The sequence below is a fragment of the Hylobates moloch genome, unplaced genomic scaffold (genome assembly GCF_009828535.3).
Source record: "Hylobates moloch isolate HMO894 unplaced genomic scaffold, HMol_V3 SCAFFOLD_19, whole genome shotgun sequence".
NCBI classification, from domain to species: domain Eukaryota; kingdom Metazoa; phylum Chordata; class Mammalia; order Primates; family Hylobatidae; genus Hylobates; species Hylobates moloch.
In genome coordinates, this window is record NW_026652294.1 from 43,822,953 (window position 1) to 43,847,422 (window position 24,470).

At 42.2% G+C, this 24,470-nt stretch overlaps 1 protein-coding gene across 4 annotated transcripts in view; it reads left to right on the forward strand.

The window, feature by feature from the left end:
* ARHGAP44 (Rho GTPase activating protein 44) overlaps window positions 1-24,470 on the forward strand; it is a 205,530-nt gene that overhangs the window by 104,403 nt on the left and 76,657 nt on the right. For all 4 annotated transcript variants that reach the window (XM_032139111.2, XM_032139112.2, XM_032139117.2 and 1 more), the window contains exons 2-4: window positions 5,261-5,300; window positions 6,716-6,820; window positions 19,008-19,084. In XM_032139111.2, the coding sequence (XP_031995002.1) occupies window positions 5,261-5,300; window positions 6,716-6,820; window positions 19,008-19,084 (222 nt within the window). The remainder of the gene's footprint in view (window positions 1-5,260; window positions 5,301-6,715; window positions 6,821-19,007; window positions 19,085-24,470) is intronic.

Consider the following 24,470-nt stretch of genomic DNA (forward strand, 5'->3'; position numbering starts at 1 on the left):
CAATACCACCTCAAAAGTCCAGAATCTCATCTAGATCAGATATTGGTGAGATTCAAGGCACAATTTGTCCTGAGGCAAACTTCTTCTAGCTGTGAGATTGTGAAATTGAAACAAGTAATCTACTTTAAAATGCAGTGGAGGGAAAGACATGGGATAGACATTCCTATCTCAAAAGAGAGAAATAGGCAAGAAGAAAGGGATAACTGGTTCCAACTAAGTCCAAAACCCAATAGGGAAAATGTTAAATCTTAAAGCTAGAGAACCATTTTTACTCCATGTGTACCTTTTGAGCCTACTGGGGTGGAGGTTTTGACCTCAAAGCCTTGGGCAGTCCTGTTTTCATGGTTTTGCTGGGCTCAGCCTGTGTGGCAGTTTTCCCAGGCTGGGGCTATGTGCTGGTAGCTCTACAGTTCTGGGGTTTGGGGGCAGCCCTGTCCCCATGGCTCCACTAGGCATTGCCTTAGTGAGTACTCTCTACAGTGGCTTTGTCCCCACAGTTCTGCTGGGCATCACCCTAATAGAATCTCTCTGTAATGGTTCCACTTTTGTGACATGTCTCTTGTGACATGTCTGTACCTGGATCCCTAGGCTGTCTGATACATCCTTTGAAATCTAGATGGAAGTGGTATTGTACCCCTGTCTCCAAAAGTGTATACCTCCACAGCTTATAAACTCTGTGCACCAGCAGAGTTAGCATTATATGGATGCCATCGAACTTACCACGTATGCCCTCTGGAGAGTAGCAGCCCAGACTACACTTGGGGTTACTTGAGTAACAGCTGGGGTGACCAAGGAGCTCTGCACTGAAATGCAGGGAACAGAGTCCCTGGGCAAGTGAACCCATGGAAGGCATCTTGGGCTAGTCTGATGAAACCATTCTCCCCTCCTAGAGCTCTGGGCCTGTAATGGGAGGAGCAGCCTCAGAGATCTCTGAAATATCTTGGAGGTCATTCTCTCATTGCCTTGATGAATAGCACCTGGCTTCCTTCTATGGACGCTAAGCCCTTTCTCAAAGGGGACACTTGGCACGTTTTTGTGTTTTACATGGCCAGGCTGTGAATTTTCCAAATGGTTACATTCTGCTTCTCTTTTAATCATAAATTCTACCTTTTAATATTTTCTCTTCTCTTGCATCTTACTGTATGCAGTTAAAGGAAGCCATGCAGATTGTTCAATATTTTGCTTAGAAATTTCTTCCACCAGATATCCTAGTTCATCACTCTTAATTTCTGTCTTCATTAAAACCCTTGGGGATGGACATAGTTCAGTCAAGTTCTGTATAACTTTATAAGAAGGATGGACTTGACTTCAGTTTCTAATAAGATATTTTTATTCTCATATAAGACCTCATCAGAGTGGTCTTTACTGTCCATATTTTTACCTACATTGTGATCGTTAATATCTAAGTAACCTCTAAGAAATTTTACCCTTCATACAGCTCTTCTCTTCTGAGCCCTCACCAGAATCACCTTTAACTCTTCGTTCACAGCAATGCAGGCTTTTTGTAGCCTGCTCTTCCAGACTCTTCTAGCCTCCACTATCCAGTTCCAAAGCCACTTCCACAGTTTTAGGTATTTGTTATAGCAATACCTCACTCTCTGGTACCAATTTTCTTTGTGCTGCTATAAATGAATACCATGGTCTCTCATTTATAATAAATAAAAATTTATTGGCTGCAGTTCTGAAGGCTGGGAAGTTTGAGATGGAGGAGCTAGCGTCTGGCAAGGTCCTTCTTGCTACATTGTAACATGATGGAAGTCATCACATGGGCAGGAGAGAGCAAGAGGTAGCTCACCTTGTCCTTTTATAAGAAACCCACCCTCATGATAATGAACACACTCCCACAATGACAGCATTAATTCATTGAGGGTTGTGTCCCCATGACCCATATACCTCCCCTTAGCCTCCACCTTTCAGCACTGCTGCATTGGAGATCAAGTTTTCAACATATTAACTTTGAGGAACACATCCAAACCATAGGAGTATTGTTGAGATGGCTCTAGGTGTTACCTACTATATACATAACTTATCATAGTCTGTTGCTGTCATTATTTTACCAGTTTGAGTGACAGCTTCCCCCATCCTTGGTATTTCAAGTTTCCTTCTTTTATCATTTTTGTGGGTGTGTGTGTGTTTTTTTTTTTTTTTAGATGGAGTCTCACTCTTGTCACCTAGGCTGGAGTGCAGTCGCACAATGTCGGCTCACTGCAACCTCCACCTCCCAGGTTCAAGTGATTCTCCTGCCTCAGCCTCCTGAGTAGTTGGGATTACAGGCGCACACCACCACGCCCAGCTGATTTTTTGTATTTTTAGTAGAGACGGGGTTTCACCATGTTGGCCAGGCTAGTCTTGAACTTCTGACTGCAGGTGATCCACCCGCCTCAGCCTCCCAAAGTGCTGGGATTACAGGCGTGAGCCACTGTGTCCAGCCTTTGGGTTGTTTTTAGATAACTTTCTTTGGCAATAGGAAGCCTGCTGATGACAAATTCTGTTAACTTGTGTATATCTGAGATTGTCTTGATCTCCCCTTCATTTCTGAAGAATATTTTCATTAGCTAAAGGGTTCTAGGTTGACAGTTTCTTTCTTTCAACCCTGAAAAAATGATGTGCCACTTTCTTTTAGTCTCCATTTTTCTTGAGAAATCTGCTGTCATTCTAATTGCTTTTCCCCCATTGTTAAGGTATCATTTCTTTCACCTTGGTTTCAAGATTTGTCTTTAGTTCTGAGAAGTTTGACCATGGTGTGTCTTGGTGAGGATTTCTTTATGTTTATCCTCTTTGGGATTTGTTCAGCTTTTTAAATATGTAGGTTTGTGTCTTTTGCCACATTTGGGACATTTTTAGCCATTATTTCTTTGAGTATTTTTTAGGCTATCTTTTTTTAACTTTTTTATCGTAGCCAACTTAGTCTAATATAGCTACCATTTTTTCCCTTCTTCTTCTGGGACTCTGATGACATAAAATATTTGATCTTTTGTTATAGCCCCACAGGTCCCTGAGGGATTTTTGTTTGTTGATTTGTTTGGTCTATTTTTGCCCTGTTGTTCAGATTGGAAAATTTCTATTATGCTTCCTCCAGTTCACTGATTCTTTCATCTACCGGTTCCGTTCTGCTGTTGAACCCATCAACTGAGTTTTTTTTTTTTTTAATTAGATTGTTGTATTTTTCAGATCTAAAATTTTTGTTTCTTCTTTGTATCTTCTATTTTCTTTCTGAGACTTCCTATTTCTTTCATTTATTTCAAACATGTTTATTACTACACTTTGAAGCATTTTCATAATGAATACTTTAATTGGAATCTATTGTCTTTTTTTCTTTCAGTTTGAGTTTTTTTTCTGGTTCTTGGTGTGATGAGTAACTGAAATCTGGATATTATGGCTATTATGTTATGTGACTCTGGATCTCATTTAAACTTTATCTTGTAGCCTCTGTCTCTGATGCTGCTTTAGTGGGGTGAGCAGGAGTGCTGCTTTGTTTCTGATGAGTTGGGGTAGAAGTCTAGATTCCCCATTTGGCTGGCGTTCATTGACCCTTCAAAGATGGAGGTGCTCCTTGTTAATACTGGGTGGGTGTGGGAGTTCTGGTTCTCTACTGGGCCTCCACTGATACCTCAGTGGCTGGTTGGGGGGCGGTTATGAGTGTCTCGTTGTTGCTCCCCACTTGGCTTTCACTAATACTGCAGAAGGGAGTGGCCTTGTTACTGCTGGGCATTGGCAAGAGTCCTGTCTGTCCACTAGGACTCCTGTGACACCACCCCAATGGGAAGGTGAAGAGATGCTTCATTATCACCACATGGGCGTGGGTGTCCAGGTGACCATGTGATTTCCCCTGGTCCTGCAGCAGAGGAAGATGGACTTTGTCAGTTGCCTAGTAGTGATAGACCCTCCCATTCCTTAGATGGATGTTCTCTTTATGTGTCTCAGTGTTCTCTGATGCTCCCACACCGATGAGGGGCACGGGCTTGGGTGCTTGTTACAGCCTGGCAGGGGTAGAAGTCAGGGCTCCCTACTCAGCTTTTGCTGGCATGGGTGGAGTAGGACACAGTTCTTTTCTGTGGTGTTGGCTGCAGTGAGCAGTTTTCTAAAAAGCGTCTGTCTTGCTAGGCTGCTCCTTTCTTGGTCCTTTGTCTACAGAGACCAGGCTTTTGTTGGGGTTTGTTTTGTCTGAGCCTGTTGGTGTTTTAGGTGTTCCTGTTGCTAGTTTCTTAAGCTCTAAGTCTGAGAAATGTGAAGGACAACACTTTTACCATGTTATTCTGAAGGTTCCCAGCCAGTATACCTTCCTTCTCCTTTTCAGGGTCTTATGTTTCTATACTAACCTAGGTTTTTAGTTGTGTGAGTGAGAAGAATTGCTAAAGTACATTCACTCATTTTTCCTGGAAGCAGAAGCCCTACTGCTTATTTTTTAATATATCATTTGTTCTTTGATATTTTATACATGCATTACAGTCTTTGATCATTGCAATAGTCAAAATTCTTTAGACTTCTCATATGTTGTTTCGTCTTTCTCTGTACTCTTAAATCTTGATGATTTGTTTTCATGTGAATTTGCTGTGTTTGTGTGTGTGAGAGAGAGTGTGTGTGTGTGTGTGTGTGTGCATGTTGTCAGAGAAAGTGAGAATGAGAAAGAGAGAGAGAGAGAGCATTAAATTAGAATGCGTTGTTCTTGAGAGAATTGGCACTCTCCTCTGACATGAGGCAGGCAGTGCTAATGGGTTAGCTGGGACCAATTCCTCCAGCATCCAGGTTCCTTCTCTAAATGTAGAAGTTTCAGGTTCAAGCCCTCCACTTTCTTGTGGACCTAACACTTCGTTGCCAGACCTTCGTGGTGGCATTTGCATTAGTTGCCAGGATTCAATACTGTCTCTGTGTTTGTTGTTAATTGAGCCTTTCTCAGATTTCTGCTACATTAGCTTACTTATTTGGGGGAGGCCAAGGGTTATGGGTGGGGAAACCTTAATTCTGATACTTAAAATACATATATGTCTGGGAACAAAGGCATACATTTTTTATCATGAATCCAGGTTCCAATCTGTAGCAGGAGAGTCTTCAGGGTATCTGCTTTGCTGTGTTTGCTGGTGTGTTGGTTTTTTAAGTTTCCTAGTAAATTCTAGTTTTATCTATTCTCTTCTTAAATGTTTCTGCTACTAATGTCTCTGTTTTTCTGGTATTGAAAAACCTTAATTGAAGAGATTGGGGAGTAATTATGAGGCTTTGTTGTTAGTTTTCTTACTGATACGTTTCTCAATGTTCTTTTTAGGGCTGAAAAGACGGAAGTTTTGAGTGAAGACCTTCTTCAGGTAAGGCAGCCATTGACACTGTCTCACAGATACCAGAGATATACGGGAGGCTGAGGCAGGAGAACTGCTTGAACCCAGGAGGTGTAGGTTGCATTTAGCCGGGATCGTGCCACTACACTCCAGCCTGGCGACAGAGCGAGACTCTGTCTCAAAAAAAAAAAAAAACAAAAAAACAAACAACCAAAAAAACCAAACCAAAAAACTAAGCCATCCTCGATGTGGTTAAAACTGCTTCAGCTGCTCCTTACAAACTGTTAGGAGAGAAGTTTTTTTGTCTTTTAAGACAGTACTTTGCATGATGAATACTGATTTGGGTTAAGCTCTTTCAGGAGAGGTTTAAAGTCATTTCACCACAGTTAGCCCGAGGGTCCTGGAGTCTGTGATCGCTGCCCCTCCAGTTCTCCAGCATTGAAAGCTGTCTCTCACTGTGGTTTTGATTTGCATTTCTCTGATGGCCAGTGATGATGAGCATTTTTTCATGTGTCTGTTGGCTGTATAAATGTCTTCTTTTCATGTCCCTCGCCCACTTTTTGATGGGGTTGTTTGATTTTTCTTGTAAATTTGTTTAAGTTCTTTGTTAGAATGGTAATCATTGAAAAGTCAGGAAACAACAGGTGCTGGAGAGGATGTGGAGAAATAGGAACACTTTTACACTGTTGGTGGGACTGTAAACTAGTTCAACCATTGTGGAAGACAGTGTGGCGATTCCTCAAGGATCTAGAGCTAGAAATACCATTTGACCTAGCCATCCCATTACTGGGTGTATATACCCAAAGGATTATAAATCATGCTGCTATAAAGACACATGCACACGTATGTTTATTGTGGCACTATTCACAATAGCAAAGACTTGGAACCAACCCAAATATCCATGAATGTTAGACTGGATTATGAAAATTTGGCACATATACACCATGGAATACTATGCAGTCATAAAAAAGGATGAGTTCATGTCCTTTGTAGGGACATGGATGAAGCTGGAAACCATCATTCTGAGCAAACTATCGCAAGGACAGAAAATCAAACACCACATCTTCTCACTCACAGGTGAGAACTGAACAATGAGAACACTTGGACACAGGAAGGGGAACATCACACACTGGGGCCTGTCGTAGGGCGGGGGGAGGGGGGAGAGATAGCATTAGGAGATATACCTAATGTAAATGACGAGTTAATGGGTGCAACACACCAACATGGCACATGTATACATATGTAACAAACCTGCACATTGTGCACATGTACCCTAGAACTTAAAGTATAATTAAAAAATAAAACAACAACAACAAAAAAACAAAGCTGTCTATCCAGGAGTCCTTGTCTCCATGGAAACATGAGTTGTGATTGTCCACACCCACAATCCCTCCTCCCCTGACCTTGCCCTCTCTCAGTGGCACCACTCGCTCTTCTCTCTGCAGGTGGAGAAGCGTCTGGAGCTGGTGAAACAGGTGTCCCACAGCACTCACAAGAAGCTCACTGCGTGTCTGCAGGGCCAGCAAGGGGCAGAGGCTGACAAGCGCTCCGTAAGTGCCCTCCCAGCCCTGGCGAGCTGAAATCTTGCCTACTGAGGACAAGGGTCCTACTCCTGTGACACTCCTGGATGTAGCTGTTTATGTAGCTGCTTACGTGCCTGAGAATTGATTCAGCAGCTCTAGCTGCCTATTTTCTGTTTTCTGTGGAGTAATGACCCTCCCTGCTGTTCTTGCTCTTTAGCCCAGCCTGAAGCATCCCCTGCCCTCCCCAGGCAAGTTGAGGTCCTCTCCCTGTCCTCCCCAGATTGGAGCAACTGGGAAGACAGCAGGGCCGTGCTTGAGATCCCACTTCTAGGGAAGCTTTATCCTTGATGGATATCTGACCCCTGATTCAGCTCATACATAGATTGCATTTGCCTCAATAGTATCTTAAGATCTCATGGAAAAAAAGTGTATTGTGGTTTTAGAGGTTACAAGTGACCTATAAAGGCCCTTGAAAATTGTTTTCGCTATAATGAGACACAATAAAAAGAGCCTGCTAAATAAAGCTTCTCTAATGCCTTTGTCTATAACCTACATTAGAAATAACAGGCATTGTATAATGCGATTCCATTTCAACAGTTCTTGGCATGAACAGCCTCTGCAGGTTTACCTTCCTCTTGACCCCATCCCTCTCAGCTCCACCAAAGATTAAAAGATATTCTTAGACATTCACTTGGCTTTATTACAAGGGATATACAATCTAGGTTTTTCTCCTCCTTCCTTGAGTTTATAATCTACATGATTGGTATCATTTAGACTTTTTTTTTTTGACTTGCAGTTATTGCCGACTTCTGCATCCCCTTGGTCCCCCGATGCCCCTCGGCTTATGTCAGCCTCATTTCTCTTGGACTGTCATGTAATGTGCCACAATACTTCTTCCCAGCTCCTGCTGTGGTGCAAAAACCTGCTCTGCTTGCCCTACGAGTCATTTCTTTTTTTTTTTTCCAAGCCCTGGTTTCTTCTTTCTTAATATTCCCAGCAGGAATCATTTGTGTGTGTATAAATAAAACTTTCACAGCTCTGAAAAATACCTATAGAAATAATTCTGCATGTATCAGGAATTCAGCAAGGGGAACTGTCTAAAGGGAGAGTTTGCAAAACGACTTTGGGCATGAAACCCTTTTATCAAACCCACATCTAACGGGGGACTCCAGGAATGGTTCCGGATGGGGGTGCTGGAGCCAAGCCTACCTTTGATCTATGTCCTTTTTTTTTTTTTTTTTTGCTCCAAGAAGCACTATTTTTAAAATAACTGGTCCAAAGTACAGTATGTTTTGGTATCGGGAGTATCATCTGAATGTTACCACCAGAGGCTTGAATTCGGCCTTTGGTGTTGGTAGGCGGATTAGTACCAACATTATTTTTCTGGGATCAGATGAATTTACCTGGGTTGGTGGAGTTTTCATTGTATTGAGAGTCTTATGTATTATATCAGTAAGGAGACATTTGGATCCCTGAGTGATCTGAAGTATAGGGCATTGATAGAAGATTTGAGGTATGGCAAAGCCAGCACATCAGGAGATGATTGCCAAGGAGAGATAGTTATTCACCCTCCCCAAGAGAAGGGGACAGGCCACATCACCCAGAGGGCTACAGGGGAAGCTCTGGGGTTGGTCAGGAGGTAAAGGAGGGGACTGTGGGCCAGAGCCTTTGTTGTGGTGTCTGCAGCAGATACAGGATTGATTAGTTTGAATTATTAAGGACGATTTCTAGTTGTCTGAGACCTGACCTCCCAGTCGGGTGATTAGGGCAGATGGACAGTGGCCTGGGGTGTGAGACCCTCTTGGAGGAGGTTGTTGAAGTGTGAGCTCTAGATTGGCTTGCATTTAAAAAGCATGCTGTGGGTGAGTTGTTTACTATTTCTAGGAATTGCCTAGCCTGGGAGGGGCAGTCCCTCCAGGGTCAGCAAGGGCCCAAGATGTTGTCAAAGCGTCTGAATACAGAAAATAAAACACATGGTTAATAACTGCTTCCTAGAGACTTGAGAAAAAGGCACTTAATTGCCTCACTTAACAAGATTCTGATGTAGCCAGTTCCGAGGTTTATTCGCAGCTTTGGGTCAGCAGCTATGTGACGCCTGGGCCTCCACTTACAACTGTAATGTGGCTACCTCAGCTCCACACATCACATCTTCACATAACCACATCACAGGCAGGAAGTGGGAGGGTGATAAGACCATGAATTCATTTCATTTATGGTTCTCTAGCTGCAAGGGAGGCTGAGAAGGTGAATATGTGTCCAAGATAAATGGGTTTGCTATGACTGGCCATGATTCACCAGCTAGGACATACACTATCTGGCTTCTCTTACTAGAGAAGACACACAGTGGTTGTTACCAGGCTCTGAAGGCTGCAGTCTCATGCATGCAGTGATAAACGTGTAAACTGGGAGAAGTCCACAGTGGAAATAGGTGCCCAAGCATGTATAGGTCAGTGATTTCACTGCATGGATTTATTTATTTATTTATTTATTTATTTTGAGACAGAGTCTCACTCTGTCACCAGGCTGGAGTGCAGTGGCGCAGTCTCAGCTCACTGCAACCTCCACCTCCCAGGTTCAAGTGATTCTCCCGCCTCAGCCTACTGAATAGCTGGGACTACAGGTGCACGCCACCATGCCCAGGTAATTTTTGTATTTTAGTAGAGACAGGGTTTCACCATGTTGGCCAGGATGGTCTTGATCTCTTGACCTCGTGATCTGCCTGCCTAGGCCTCCCAAAGTGCTGGGATTACAGGTGTGGGCCACTGTGCCCGGCCTCACTGCGTGGATTTTAAGTGCTTGATTTTGTCAATGATTTCTTATGCTGATTCATCTTTCCTTGTCATCATATGACTGAATAAATGGTCTGAAAGTCAAAGAGCCATTTAAAATAGGAAACAATCAAAGGGGGAAAAAATTTCCAAACTCAATTTTTTTCAGTTTTTCTCTAAACACATTAAGAGATGTAATAGGAAACGTGACACTTATAAATCACCTCAAATACTGAAATGTATATCCAGTTCTTTGTGATGATTAAGTTGGGAGATATGTCATGATCGGAGCAATGGGTGAAAAGGAAAAGAAATAAAATGAAAAGGATCAGGTAAAGGGAAGGTGGGGTGGGAGGGAGGGAGTGAATGAACAGACACTGTCTTGGGAATTGAATGTTAAGAGAGGGTCCAGAGATGGACAATCACAGCAGGAGTGTGGGTCATAGAATCTCAGGATCAGGAGAGACTTTATGGGGATCCATGCAGTATTCTGCTTTTTATTGGAGCACATATAAGTTGCTACTTGAGTACATGTAAGTTGCTTTTTGTTATTTATCTTTTAACAAGCTCAGTAGCTCTTTAGTCATGTGTTCCAACTCCTAAACTTTTGTCATACCACTTTTAAAAGTTTTGCCCTGAAAGCTGTAGCTGCCAGACAGATGTGGGTAGGCATAAAAATGGGATTTTGTTGCCATTATCTCAGTGACCAGAGAGAACATTATTGTCTTGTAGGTACTGAGTAAAACTGGATTCCTTATGTGGAGTGAAGAATAGAAAGCATATGAATTACCTTTCCATGTTGCCATCTTTTTTTATTTTTATTTTTATTTTTTTTTGAGACAGAGCCTTGCTTTGTTGCCCAGGCTGGAGCTCAGTGGCACCATCTCGGCTCACTGCAACCTCCGCCTCCCAGGTTCAAACAATTCTTCTGCCTCAGCCTCCTAAGTAGCTGGGATTACAGATGCCCGCCTCCACGCCCAGATAATTTTGGTATTTCACCATGTTGGCCAGGCTGGTCTTGAACTCCTGACCTCATGATCTGCCCGCCTCAGCCTCCCAAAGTGTTGGGATTATAGGCGTGAGCCACCACACCCGGCCTCCATGTTGCCATATTTAGTCCTGGATAATAACTGGTTAGTTCCTAGGTTTTCAAGACTCTTAATATAATGAAGATGTTTAGTTTTTTGAAGTCCTTGCATTTCTCATTAGGAAGTCATGCCCAACAAATAAAGTGCTACCGTGTGAAAGTGTTTCTCCACCTTATTCAGCAAATATTTAGAAAGCACCAAGTCTGCCATGCAAGGCGGTGTGTATGCCAAGTGCTGAGCCAGCTGAGCAGGATTTCTGTGCTGCAGAAGCTCACCACCCAGGGGGAGGCAGGCATCACACTCACGGTGCATTCGCTGCTCAGACCGTGTCTTAGTGCCGAGAAGAAGTGCTTGCTAGGAATTAAATAGTGGGAGGCTTCCATGAGGAAGTGGCCGTTAAGGACAGGTGAAAGGTAGCAGCACCAAAAGGGGTAGACACACTTCTCAGATAGGGGGACAAGATGTGCCGGGTTCCGAGAGACAGGAGAAAGTTTGGCTTTTTTTTTTTTTGAGACGGAGTTTCGCTCTTGTTGCCCAGGCTGGAGTGCAATGGTGCAATCTCAGCTCACTGCAGCCTCTGCCTGCCGGGTTCAAGCAATTCTCCTGCCTCAGTCTTCCAAGTAGTTGAGATTACAGGCACCTGCCACCACGCCCAGCTAATTTTTGTATTTTTAGTAGAGACAGGGTTTCACCATGTTGGCCAGGCTGGTATCGAACTCCTGACCTCAGGTGATTTACTCGCCTCGGCCTCCCAAAGTGCTGGGATTACAGGTGTGAGCCACCACACCCGGCCAAGTTTGGCATTTTTGAGAAACATAAAGGTGGCCAGAGTGACCAGACTGTAGAGAATGGGGAAGAGTGGCATGGGGCGGGACTGCAGAGGATGGGATCACGCCTTATAGGGCATGGTGAGGGTTTGGACTTTATCCCCAAGAGCAGAGGAAAGCCAGCGTTTTAACAGAGAGAGACATGATCAGATTTGCTGAAAATCGTATGAGTAAAGGACTCATGGGTGGGACCATGGTAGAAGTGAGAGGCCAGTTACACAGAGATGGGAACAATTTCAGTGAGATGCAATGAGGACCTGAAGATGGAGAAAAATCAGCGTCCCTGGTAGATCCCGGAGGGAGAGTATCAGGGCTTGGTAACTGAGTGGATGTGGGCGTATGAAGAAGAGAGAGGGGTCTCATGGTCTCTACCCCAAGTGACTGTGGAATCCATGGGAGCTGCTGTGATCACCTGGGGAGAAAATGGAAGGTGGGAAGACAAATGGCTTTTGAATCAGGAACCCTAGAAACTGCAGCATTTCCTGCTCTACCAGGAGGAGGACCCAGCAAAGAGGGCAGAACAGTAGAGAATGGTACTGTAAATCCACGCACTTGCTCATCTAAATCCCAGACACCATTCTTTATTCTTTCCTTTCCATACCCGCCACGTCCAGGCTGTCAGTAAGCCCTGCTGATGCTTCCTCCAAAGAATTTCCATTTGGCTTCAACATTTACCACCCTAGTCTAAGCAGCTGTCAGCTCTTTCTGAACACAGTGGCTCCTATCACGTCTTCCACCCCAAACCCTTCCCTCCTCCTTCCTCTTCCCTTCTCTGCAAGCGCAGGAGCCAGTGTTTAAATTGGAAATCCAGTAACGTCACTCTCCTGCCTAATCCTGCTCCGGGATTCCCTTTGTAGAACAAAATCTGAACTCCTCATCTTGGCCCTTGGACACTATGATGTGTCTTCTACCTGCATCTCTGAGCTTGGCTCTGGGCTTCCTTCCCCTCTGTCGTCATTCTTCAGCTGTGCTCACCTGGTACCGAGCATGCCCAGCTCACACTCCTCTTGGGCCATTGTGCTTGCTCTATCCTCCATAGGGAATGCTCTTCCCCATCATTTCAAGCCAGCAATCTGTTCGGTTCTCAGCTCAGATGTCACCTTTTCAGGAGGCTTTCTTGACCACCTAATGTGTCTGCTTCCTCCCTCACCCTAATCCCATCTCCCTATTTTATTTTCTTCATAGCACATATTAGTATCTGAAATCACTGTGCTCATTCATTTCCATCATTGTGATGGGAACAGGGATCTTGTGTCCCCATCAGCTCTGTTCTCCATGCCTAAAAAAGAGCCTGCCCCAGCAGGGCAATGGTACAAGTAGATGTGTGTCATGAATGGATGGTCTGTGAATATTTTAGGCACAGAATTTGCCTACCACACTAGCATGCCCTTCCTTTTCTGTAACAGGCAATTTTGAGGTTAAGCTCTGGAATCTGACGACCCAAGGGTGAAGCCCAGTTCTGTCACTTCCTAATTTACCCTGAGCTTGGGCAAGTTAATTACCTCATAAGCCTTAGCTTCTTCATTTGGAAAATGGTAAGAATCATCGTAATTCCCTACCTAGCAGGGTTGTTTGAGAGGTCAGTGAGGTAAAGCATGTACATGCCTTGCACAATGTTAACTTAAGTAAATATTAAAGAAGTGTAACCTGGTGCTGTTAGCAGTGGCCCACTGTTAGGCTGGAGTGGCTGTTGAGAACCACTGAGACCTGAGCATCAAGCCTGAGCTGTGTGTCTCATTGGGGCTGAACCACAGAAGAGCTGGTTGCCTGGGCCTGGAATTAGAGGATAGTAGACAATAATTTTCCAAGATAGGGAATATATGAGAGAGAGAGAGAGAGAGAGAGTGTGTGTGTGTGTGTGTGTGTGTGTGTGTGTTTGGAGGAATGGGGTGGATATTAGAATGAGGCTTATTGTCTGGGTCATCCTACAAACTGTGTTGCTTATGCCCAAGATAATTTTAGAGAGAATAGTCATCTCAGAAATGTCAGATTGACTATATCGAAACCCTGGGACAGTCTGTCTTTCCTTCCCTCAAATCTTAAGGTTCTATCTGCACTCTAGAGCTAGGGGAAAAAATTACTTCAATAGCTCCTCTTTGGCTCTGAAAATCACTGGCCAGCATGAAGTTTGCTGAGATCTTTTTACCTGGGCACTAATATTTACCAGGGATCGGGACTGGCTTTGTCAGTGTGGATCCTCAGTACTGGAAGGAAAAAGATTTCGGGAGCTTTTCTAGATCTTTGAGCAATTTAATTCTTCTAAGACTGGATATCCTTTTTAAAAAAATTTTAATTAATTTATTTCAATAGGTTTTTGGGGAACAGGTGGTGTTGGTTACATGAGTAAGTTCTTTAGTGGTGATTTCTGACATTTTGGTGCACCCATCACCTGAGTGGTATATACTGTACCCAGTGTGTAATCTTTTATCCCTCACCCTCCTCCCACCCTTTCCCCTGAGTCCCCAGAGTCCATTGTATCATTCTTATGCCTCTGTGTAAGACTGGATATCATTACACTTGAAATGGGGTGACCAAAGTGTGAGGGACAGAGCAAACAGTATCTCAGTTAGAGGCAGTCTTAGGTTATATGAGATTGCTACAATGCCTGGCATCTCTTGAGCTGATAATGTCCCTTCACCTCAGAGAATCTTTTTAGAAAGAGAAATCATTTGTAGTCTATCGTGCATTACTGTCCATTAACTTCTTCTTATGTACTGTCTTTGATTATGGGCTTGCTAACGCATTTCTTCCTTTCTCTTGTCCTATGGTGGCTTCCTTGTAATTTCTTGATTCTTTTTTTTTTTTTTTTTAATTTGAGACAAAGTCTCGTTCTGTCACCCAGGCTGGAGTGCAGTGGTGCCATCTCGGCTCACTGCAACCTCCGCCTCCCAGGTTCAAGCGATTCTCCTGCCTCAGCCTCCTGAGTAGCTCGGATAACAGGTGCGTGACACCATGCCTGGCTAATTTTTTGTGTTTTTAGTAAAGATGGGGCTTCACCATGTTAGCCAGGATGGTCTCAATCTCTTGACCTCATGATCCGCCCGCCTCGGCCTCCCAAAGCGCTGGGATTACAGGCGTGAGCCATGGTGCCTGGCCAATTTCTTGATTCTTAAGGCATCTACACAAATAAAAACTCATGTTGATTTTCACTAACTTACCCCCACCTTGGAATCCAAGCTCTCAAATTCACCTTAACATCTCTCCTAGAGTGACGGTTACACCATTGGTAGGGTACTTGAGTAAATACATTTTGTCATCTTCATTCAATGATCTGTGTAACCATTAAAATAAAAGAACAAGACAGTTCCATATGCAATGATAGGAAATGATATGAAAGGTATCTACCTCTATGTGTAAAGGAAAGCAAGGCACAGAGTGGTATGTATATTTAGTATGCTAACGTGGGGAGAAATACTAAAAGTAGACGCACACACATGTATGTATAATTGAATCTGCTTAGAATATTTATGAAAGGATACACAAAATCTGGTCACTGTCATGGTCTCTGGTGAGGGGAATGAGGTGGTTGAGGGATGAGTGAGGGTGGGAGGGACTTTTTACTATAAATCCTCTAGCATCTTTTAGTTTTATTTATTTATTTATTTTTGAGATGGAGTCTCACTCTGTCACCCAGGCTGAAGTGCAGTGGCACGATCTCAGCTGACTGCAACCTCTGCCTCCCAGGTTCTAGCAATTCTCCTGCCTCAGCCTCCCAAGTAGCTGGGACTACAGGGGCACGCCACCACGCTTGGCTAATTTTTGTTTTTTTTTTTTGTATTTTCAGAAGACATGGGGTTTCACCATATTGGCCAGGCTGGTCTCAAACTCCTGACCTCATGATCTGCCCCCCTCGGCCTCCCAAAGTGCTGGGATTACAGGCGAATTAATTCTTATACTATAATAGATATGATAGAGAATGAGAAAGGGCAGGAGGGAAAGGTTATGCTGCTTGTTAAAATTAAAAAGTATATCCCTTAAGAATTCACTTAATTCTGTCCTCTCTGCTACCTAAGAGGATCTCAAAATCATTAGTGCGGGTGTTAAATGACTCAAAATGATGAGTAAAAGTAGCTTCCTTGGCTCAGGAGCAGGGTGCCTCCAGCCCTAGAGCTTCATACTGTGTTTTCCAGTCTGCACTTTGCAGAACAGTTGCCTGGCTGTCCCCTCTCCATCCCCCCTCCAAAAGTCCGATCAACCTCATGTTCCTCCAGTGGCCGGTCTTGTCCTGTTGATCTTGACCTTCATTCATTTGGTCCCCCTTGGGCACAGTTTTCTGCTCCACTCACTGACAGGATAATCTGACTAGTCTTTTTCCATATTTGGAAAAACTCTACTTACCTTCTGGTAGATGTATTTCTTCAAAGGATGTCAACTCTTGGACTATCAGAAGTCCCCTTTACTATAGGCAAATCGTCTCTTCTTTGTCCAATTTCAAAAAGATTCAGAAACGCTGAAGTCTTGCCCTGATGGCAGGTCACGGGACTGTGAATGTTTATCACAAACCAAAATGGTCTTTTTATGTGAGCTCATCAGTACTATGATTGTACCATCTAACATTCAAGACGAAGCATCTTCACTGACTTGTCACCGGGATATTGTAGACACTTGCAAATTAAACCAGGTTTCTCAACCATGGCACTATTGCCATTTTGAGCCTAGTAATTCTTTGCTGGAGGAAACTGTTCTGTGCATTGTAGGATGTTTAGCAACATCCCTGGCCTCTACCCATCAGATGCCAATAGCATCTCCCATGCTGTGCCAATCAGAAATGTCTCCAGATGTTGCCAAATGACCCCAGGAGGACAAAAATCACCCCTGGTTGAGAACCGATACCTTAAGCTATGCCCTCTCTGTGAGGCTACAACTGGAATATTATGCCTGCTTCTCCGAAAAACAGACTCTGTTTGTCTACACTTATGTTTAAACAGGTTATATAACACTTCTGTGACCATATGTGTGGGGGGATTTTCTCCACACACCAAGCAGTTCTCCAACTCTCTGAACACCAGCTGTGTGTCTTGCAATTTATTCTGACACTGTATACCTGGAGTTAGTGTCAGATCCCACAGGTTAAGGGCTCAATCCTACAAGACTGCCCCTACTTAAGATGTCAATTGCAAATCCAGCCTTCTGGTATTTCTCATCACCAGCTATAAATTAGGGGTCCCACAACCCCCCTCCTCAGGTTTGATAATTTGCTAAAATGGCTCGAAGAACTCAGGGAAACACTTTAGTTGTATTTATCAGTTAGGATATTATAAAGGATACAAATGAACAGCCAGATGAAGAGAGTAAACTTAGGGCAAGGTATGATGATATTATTTATCTTCACCATTAGAAGTAAGTTCTGTGGCTGGGTGTGGTGGCTCACACCCACAATGCCAGCACTTTGGGAGGCCAAAGCAGGAGGATTGCTTGAGCTGAGGAGTTCAAGACCAGCTTGGGAAACATAGTGAGACACCATCTCTACAAAAACATTTAGAAATAAAATTAGCCAGGCATGGGGGTGCATGCCTGTAGTTCTAGCTGCTCGGGAAGCTGAGGCAGGAGGATTGCTTGGGCCCAGGAGCTCGAGGCTTCAGTGAGCTATGATTGCAACACTGTACTCTAGCCTGGGAGATAGGGCAAGACCTTGTATCAAAAAACAAAACAAAACAAAACAAAAAAACAGAAAAAAAGGAAAGAAGGAAGAAGAAAAGAGAAAAGAAAAATGTTCTATGAGAGCAGTGTCTAGTTTTGTTTATCACTGGTTTGGTGCCTGCCCTCCATGAATATTGGATAATAAATGAATTATAAGTGGAAACTCTCTATGTGTTAACACCAGGAGGCTCTGGGCTGGGTGTAGTTCAGTCACTTTCTATTTGAAGAACTACCTTTGTAGCCACGTAGACTGGAAGACCTGAGAAGGTGCTAGTGGTTCTTACCTTGTTTTTGTTCTGTCTGTGTGTACTGGCTGGCCTTAGTTCTGAAAGGAGAGAGCTCTTTGATACTTAGCATGGGGAACGGGTCATGCTAAACTCCTATCACAGCTTGTCTCTCCCTCCCTGTAACATAAAATGTAGCATTTAAAAGTGTACAGTGGTTTTAACAGTTAGTCTATTTACCACCACGATCTCGTTCCAGAATGTTTCTATCATCCCCAAAGGAAACTCCATACCCATTAAGCAGTCCTTCCCCATTCTACTCACCCCTGCAGCCCTGTGACAAGCACTAATCTACTTTCTGTCTCCGTGAATTTGCTTATTCTGGATATTTCATTAAATAGCGTTATACAATATGTGTCCTTTTGTGTCTAGGTTATTTCATTAGCATGATGTCTTCAAGATTCATCTGTGTTATACCTTGCAGCATTCCCTTTTTCATGGCTGCATAATGTTCCATTTTATGGATATACCACATTTTGTTTATCCATTTATTCATTGGTGGACATTTGAGTTGTTCCCACCTTTTGGCCGTTGTGAATAGTGTTGCTCTTCACATTTGTGTACCTCTTTTTTGAACATCTGTTTTCAGTTACTTTGTATATATACCCAGGAGTGGAATTGCTGTGCCATGTGATAATTCTGCTTAACTTATTAAGATACTAAGTACACTTTCACAGTGCTGCACCAGTTTAAACTTCCACTGGTAATGCATGAAGGTTTATGCTCACCAATCCTTTTTTTTGTTTTGTTTTGTTAAGTATTAATATTATTATAGCCGTCTTAGTGGGTATAAAGTGAGGCCTTGATTGGGGTTTTCCTAATGACTAATGAGGTTAATTATCTTTTCATGTGCTCTTTGGCCATCTGTCTTTTTTGGAGTGTGTCTTTATTTTGGTGCTTACTGTTTCTGGGTTGTAATTGCATGTGAACACTTTTCTCTCTCTTTTTTTGACTTTTTTTCAGGTCCCCCACCACCCGGCTAATTTTTTGTATTTTTATAGAGACGGGGTTTCACCTGGTCTCGACTCCGGCTTTGTGATCCCCCCATAGGATTACAAGCGTGAGCCACCGCGCCCGGCCGTTTTTTATATTATTAGTAGAGATGGGGTTTTACCATGTTGGCCAGGCTGGTCTCGAACTCCTGACCTCAGGTGATCCATCCGCCTCAGCCTCCCAAAGTGCTGGGATTACAGGCGTGAGCCACCACGCCCAGCCACTGCCTCATTTTTAAAATAAGGCTAATACACTCCTTAAGAAACATATTATTTTTGGAAATTAAGGCATTGCTCAAATCTTTGTTAACATCATTTTAAATTTTTCTCATTTTTCCTTCTTGCCATCCTACCTCATTTTAAAATGCAGCATGTAAGCCTTAGGCTTATTTCCCAAAGTGGCAAATATAATTCAGTTCTCATTTTCTGAATTTTGACATCTCTAAGTCTAACCCATCATGGTGCACTATGAATTTCTAGGTTTAAACCTGTTTTAAAGTTAGCTTGTTTCGTAGCTAATATAATACCTTGGCAAGTATTTGACTTTTTGCTATTTTAGATGCAACAGATGAATACGGAAAGTAGCTTTCATTACAGCATTTGCTTTCTTTTCAGAAAAAGTTGCCTTTGACAACACTGGCTCAGTGTCTGATGGAGGGGTCAGCTATCCTGGGAGATGACACACTTCTTGGGTAAGGTGACACTTTGCGTGGGTTGGTGCCAAATCTAGGTAAGTCCCCATCCATGAAAAGGGGACTAGACCCTCTCAGGGAAGCACCTGAATTCTCGCTGGGGACTTTAGTGGAAAAAAGGAAAATGTTACCAGTAGGAAATCAGAACTCTTGGCTCTAAAGTCATATTGTCTGTGCGGTGAGGCAAGGCCCAAGTGGAGAGATTAACATGAAACTGATGATGCACAATTGAAATCCCTAGGGCCCTAGCAGTAGCAAATATGAAACCTCTCAATTCAAATGTCAGAACTTACGAGATTCTCAGAAAAGCAGCCCTTGCCTATGCTGAGCTCACAACAAAACAAACTGAAAATAGAATCGTCATGAGAGAGCATCAGCAGACACAATCAGTAGGAGAGTCAGTACCCTGAGAACGAAAAATAATAGAACTATATGGAAGAAAATATAAAATAATTATTTAAATGGAAATTTTAAAATTAAAAAAAAAATCCTTGACAAGAGAATCAAACAGTATTAAAAAAGAACAGGCAGGATTGAAGGCAAACCAAAGAGAACTTTCCAAAATTATGCTGAAAATTTTCAGTGATCTTTAGTCGAAAGAAACTGAAGATTGTACACAAATAAATAATTGCTGAACTTGAAAACAGATGTAGAGCCGCTACCCAGAATGAAGAGAATGAAGTGCAGAGATAAGGATGTAGGCATTCTTAAACTGAGAAACATGGGTGATAGAATGCAAAAGCTTAACATTCCATCTGGTGGGAATTCCTGAGGAAGACAATAGGGAGAAGGGGAAGTTTGTGGTTGAATTTTTCTTTTCCAGATTTAAAGAAAAACGTGTCTTTAGATGTAAGGAGCACAAAATGATTTGACTGAGATCAACAAGAAAAAAATTCATCCCTGGACATATTGTAGTAAGACCACAGATTATCAACAAAAAATAGAAAAATGTAAAATTGACCAGAGGAAAAAAAGACCATTACTATAAAATAGCAATTAAACTGATAACAAACTATGTATTTGTCAGCCACAATGAACGCCAGGAGATAATGGAGTAATATCTTCAAGTATTGAGCGAAAATATAAGAAACCTAGTATACTATGATAAAATAGGGAAGAGTAAGGATATTTTCAGGCAAAGATTTGAAGAAGATACTACCTGCATATTCTCACTGAAAGGGCTAGTTAAGGCTGTATGAAATAGATTACATCTCTTTCACAGAAATAGAAGAAAGATGAGAAGTACAAGTACCAAGGTAGGAAAAAAATTGTGTTGTAGGGGAGAAAACTTTTTTTTTTCTCTCTCTAACCATCTTAGGTTCTTTGGTTGGGCCTTGAAAGTTAGATTGACAAAAGGTAGATTAACAGGAGAAAAGCAAATAAATTTTATTTGCATCCGGGTCAAGGATTCTGCCCGGCCTCCGGTACTGGATTATAGGTGGGTCCGCCACCCCGGTAATTTTTGTTTTTTAGTAGAAAAGGCTGGTCATGAACTCCTGACCTCAAGTGATCCACCCGCCTCGGCCTCCCAAAGTACTGGGATTACGGGAGTGCTTATGTAGCATTTTAACAAAGAACGATATTTTTTAGAGAAGTGACAAGACCAAAGAGAAGGACTTTTAAGTTTCTGTGGTGGCAGAATCAGTATTTCAAGCTCCTATATTGTTTGAAAGGAGGATAAAGGTATTACATTTAAATTTAATGTCCAAAAAATAAAAACAAATAAATTTAGTGTCAAATACGCATGTTAGAAAAGTAAGACTAACCACAAAAAGAATAGAAATAGGATATATAACTTTAACCTAACAAAGGATGAAAAGGAAAATAAAAAAATACATGGAAGGGACTACAAGAGAAAAAAGTAACCAAAAAAAAAAACAAAAACACATAATAATTGGAAAACAGAAAATGAGAGTGGTAGCAATCATTGCATATATCTTTGCAATCATAAGAGATGTAAATGGAATAAACTCAACTGTTCAAAGAAAATTTCAGGTTGACAGACATGAAATCCTGTTGTATGGTATTTCCAAGAGTCATGCCTATAATATAATGACACAGCAACGTTGGAAGTAAAGATGACAGATTGAACATGCATCTGATTTTCTCTCTTTCCAAAATCCACTAAAACTACAATATGGAGATTTTTTTTTTCTTAAAAGACATAAACCCACAATGGCAGGAAAAAGCAGACAATAGCAACACAATTTTGTGAGCTGTAAAGCATATGAATGACTGGGAACTAACTTGGCGAGTCCCCAAAAGCTGACTCCCAAGCCAGAAGTAGATATGCAAAGATCCCATGTAAATTACATTATGTAATGCTTACAGTGTTCAAGAAATGGCACCAGGGATCTCTGGAATAGTGGGACTTTGGGGGTGGAGTGGGTGATTAAACTCATGAATGTGCTTGAAAGCTTTTCAGTTACCACTTGGATCACAAAACTCTGCCCCATTCACATGTCTAAGAAGCTGTCATCCCCCCACTCCCACCTGAGCAGAATTGTCTAGAGAGGATAAGAGAGCATCTCTAGAATGGGGGACTCCCGGTGTAGTGGAGTGTATGGGTACCATTCAGTAAAGAAGAGGCTTGAGTGATCTAACCCGTACTGGATATGGATGCTAATACTCTGCAGCCGTCTTCTTCCACTCATGCAGCCCCCAGGCCTTTACCCTCTAAGCAGGAAATTGGAAGAGGTTTCTCTGGAGAATCAGATTAGTCCAAATGGAAGGACCTAAAGATCTGAGGATGTTGGAGGGGGTCAGTGCCTCAATAAGTGACGCAACCAGATCTTTCTACAGATGAATTCACATACTCTGAGCTTTTTAGTCTCCACTCTTAAATATAGAGAGGCACCAAAGATCATCAGACATCTGAGGACAGTCTCTAACCTGAAACCTGGAGACCAAAACAATTGGGTGGATACAATGCAGCTTGGAAGAAACACAGATTGTGTAGGGGAGGAAAAAATGTTAGGAGAACAATCACTTATGTTTTCAAATAGTAAGGGAAGATAACATGTCCATGAAATGAAAAACAGGATGTTAATACAAAATATTTATGGGGAAGAAATAGCCAGAGATTAAAAGCAAGCTTGTAGAAATGAGAAAATATGATAGAAGATATGGAATTCTCAGTAGGAGGTTGGGAAGATAAATATGAAGAAATCGTCCAGATAAGCAAGAAGGCAAATACACACACAATAGAAAAAATTAGAAAATTAGAGGACCAATCCAGGAAGTCTTGTGCCCGAAAAACAGGAGTTCTTAGAAAACGAGAGGAAGAAATAATAATAAATAATCCAACAGCATTTTCCAGATCTTGAGGACATGAGTTTCTATACTGAAAAGGCCCATTGAACTCCCAATACAATGGGAAGAATTAAGCGTATGCCACAGAGCTCACCATCATGTATACTGGTGACAAAGAGTCTACAACCTTCTAGAGAGAAAACATGTCACATACAAAGGATCAGAAATGTGAATGCTTCCAGACTGAGCAAAAGCAGCAATGGAAGAAGGAAGATTATTAAGCAGCGCCTTTAAAATTCTGAAGGAAACCATGCTCAGCCTAGGCGTTCAATATTCTGCCCAAGTTTCAATCAACGAGAGGACAGAGGAAAATGCCGTGACATACGTGGCCTCAAAAACTGACTTCCCACCTATTCTTTCTCAGCAAGCTAAAGCAAGACAGCAAGATGTGTCCTTGGTGAGGGAGTGACCAAAAGAGAGGTAGACTCAAGATAACAGAATGTCCAACACAAGACAGAGGAAGAGAATCCCAGGGAATGGTGAAGGAAGATTGCAGGAAGACAGATGTGCCTTAGGGATAGAGGAAAACTCAATCCACATTGAGACAGGTCCAGGAGGGATTAATTCAAGAAGATGAAATTCATTTACATGATGTATGGTTCAATATTTTTTGGTAATATTTTTATTTTAATATGTAACAGAAGAAACAAAATTAGCACACAAAACTCATAAATGTGATGTTTATCACTGCTTAGGATGAGGTTTAATTTTTTTTTAAGTAAGTTAAGCAAATTTTGGTTCAATATCTTAACAGACAAACTAGGAAAGTGGCAGAGTACTTTGAATTCAGTTGGGTACGTAGAAAACAAGCAAGCCAAAACAAGGCAATTATTAACTCCAGGGAGAACAAATAAGTGTGCAGGGAAACCAGTAATTATAGTATACTACCCAGATTAACTCCAAATAATATGAAGTCAAAGTGTAATATAAATAATAAGCATTTATTAATATAAATAAAGGGAGGGAGGGGAAATGGAAACATAGCTAAATTCTCATTTTCTGTAATGTCAATAGCTAATATTTAAATTTTTTTAATTAAGTAGTATTAGAAATATGGAATAAATACCAGAAAATCAGATATAAGACACCATTAAGCTGGGTGCAGTGGCTCACGCCTGTAATCCTAACACTTTGGGAGGCCGAGGCAGGTGGATTACCTGAGGTCCAGAGTTCAAGACTAGCCTGGCCAACATGGTGAAACCCTGTCTCTACTAAAAATACAAAAAATTAGCTGGGTGCAGTGGTGCACACCTGTAATCCCAGCCACTCGGGAGGCTGAGGCAGGAGAATCGCTTGCACCCGGGAGGCGGAGTTTGTGGTGAGCCAAGAACGCGTCACTGCGCTCCAGCCTGGGTGATGGAGTGAGATTTTTGTCTCAAAAAAAAAGCATCATTAAAGAGATACAAAGATAAAAGCACACCTGGGCACTGACATTTGTAGCAGATAGGAAAAAGAGTGAAAATCTGCCTTCACACACCTATGTATATGAAGTTCCTACAAATAAATTCAAATAAATAGATCCTAATACAAAAATAGCCAAGGAATATGAACAGGCACTTCATGGGAGAGGGATATTCAGTCTTACTAGCAGTCGAGGAATGTAAATTAAAACCAGAAGGAGATAATAATTTGTATCCACCAGTTTGGCAGAAATTCAGACACCTACCAGGACCAAGAGTTGGCAAGGGCATAGGGCAATGGGAACTCCCATTTGTGCTAGTGAAATTTCCAAACATGCAAAAAGAGACTGCATGAGCATATTTACTGAAGCGCTGCATGTAATAGCCAAAAACTCTGGTTTGTGGCACAGCTTAACATAATGGTGGTATATTCAAAGAACGGAATTCTCCATTGCAAAATGATCTAATTCCGCATGTACCAACATGGGTAAGCTCCAAACATAATGATAGAGTAAAAAAGCAAGGCTGCCTGTAGTCCCAGCACTTTGGGAGGCCAAGGTGGGTGGATCACCTGAGGTCAGGAGTTCAAGACCAGCCTGGCCAACATGGTGAAACCCCATCTCTACTAAAAATACAAAAAATGAGCCGGGCGTGGTGGCAGCCTCCTGTAATCC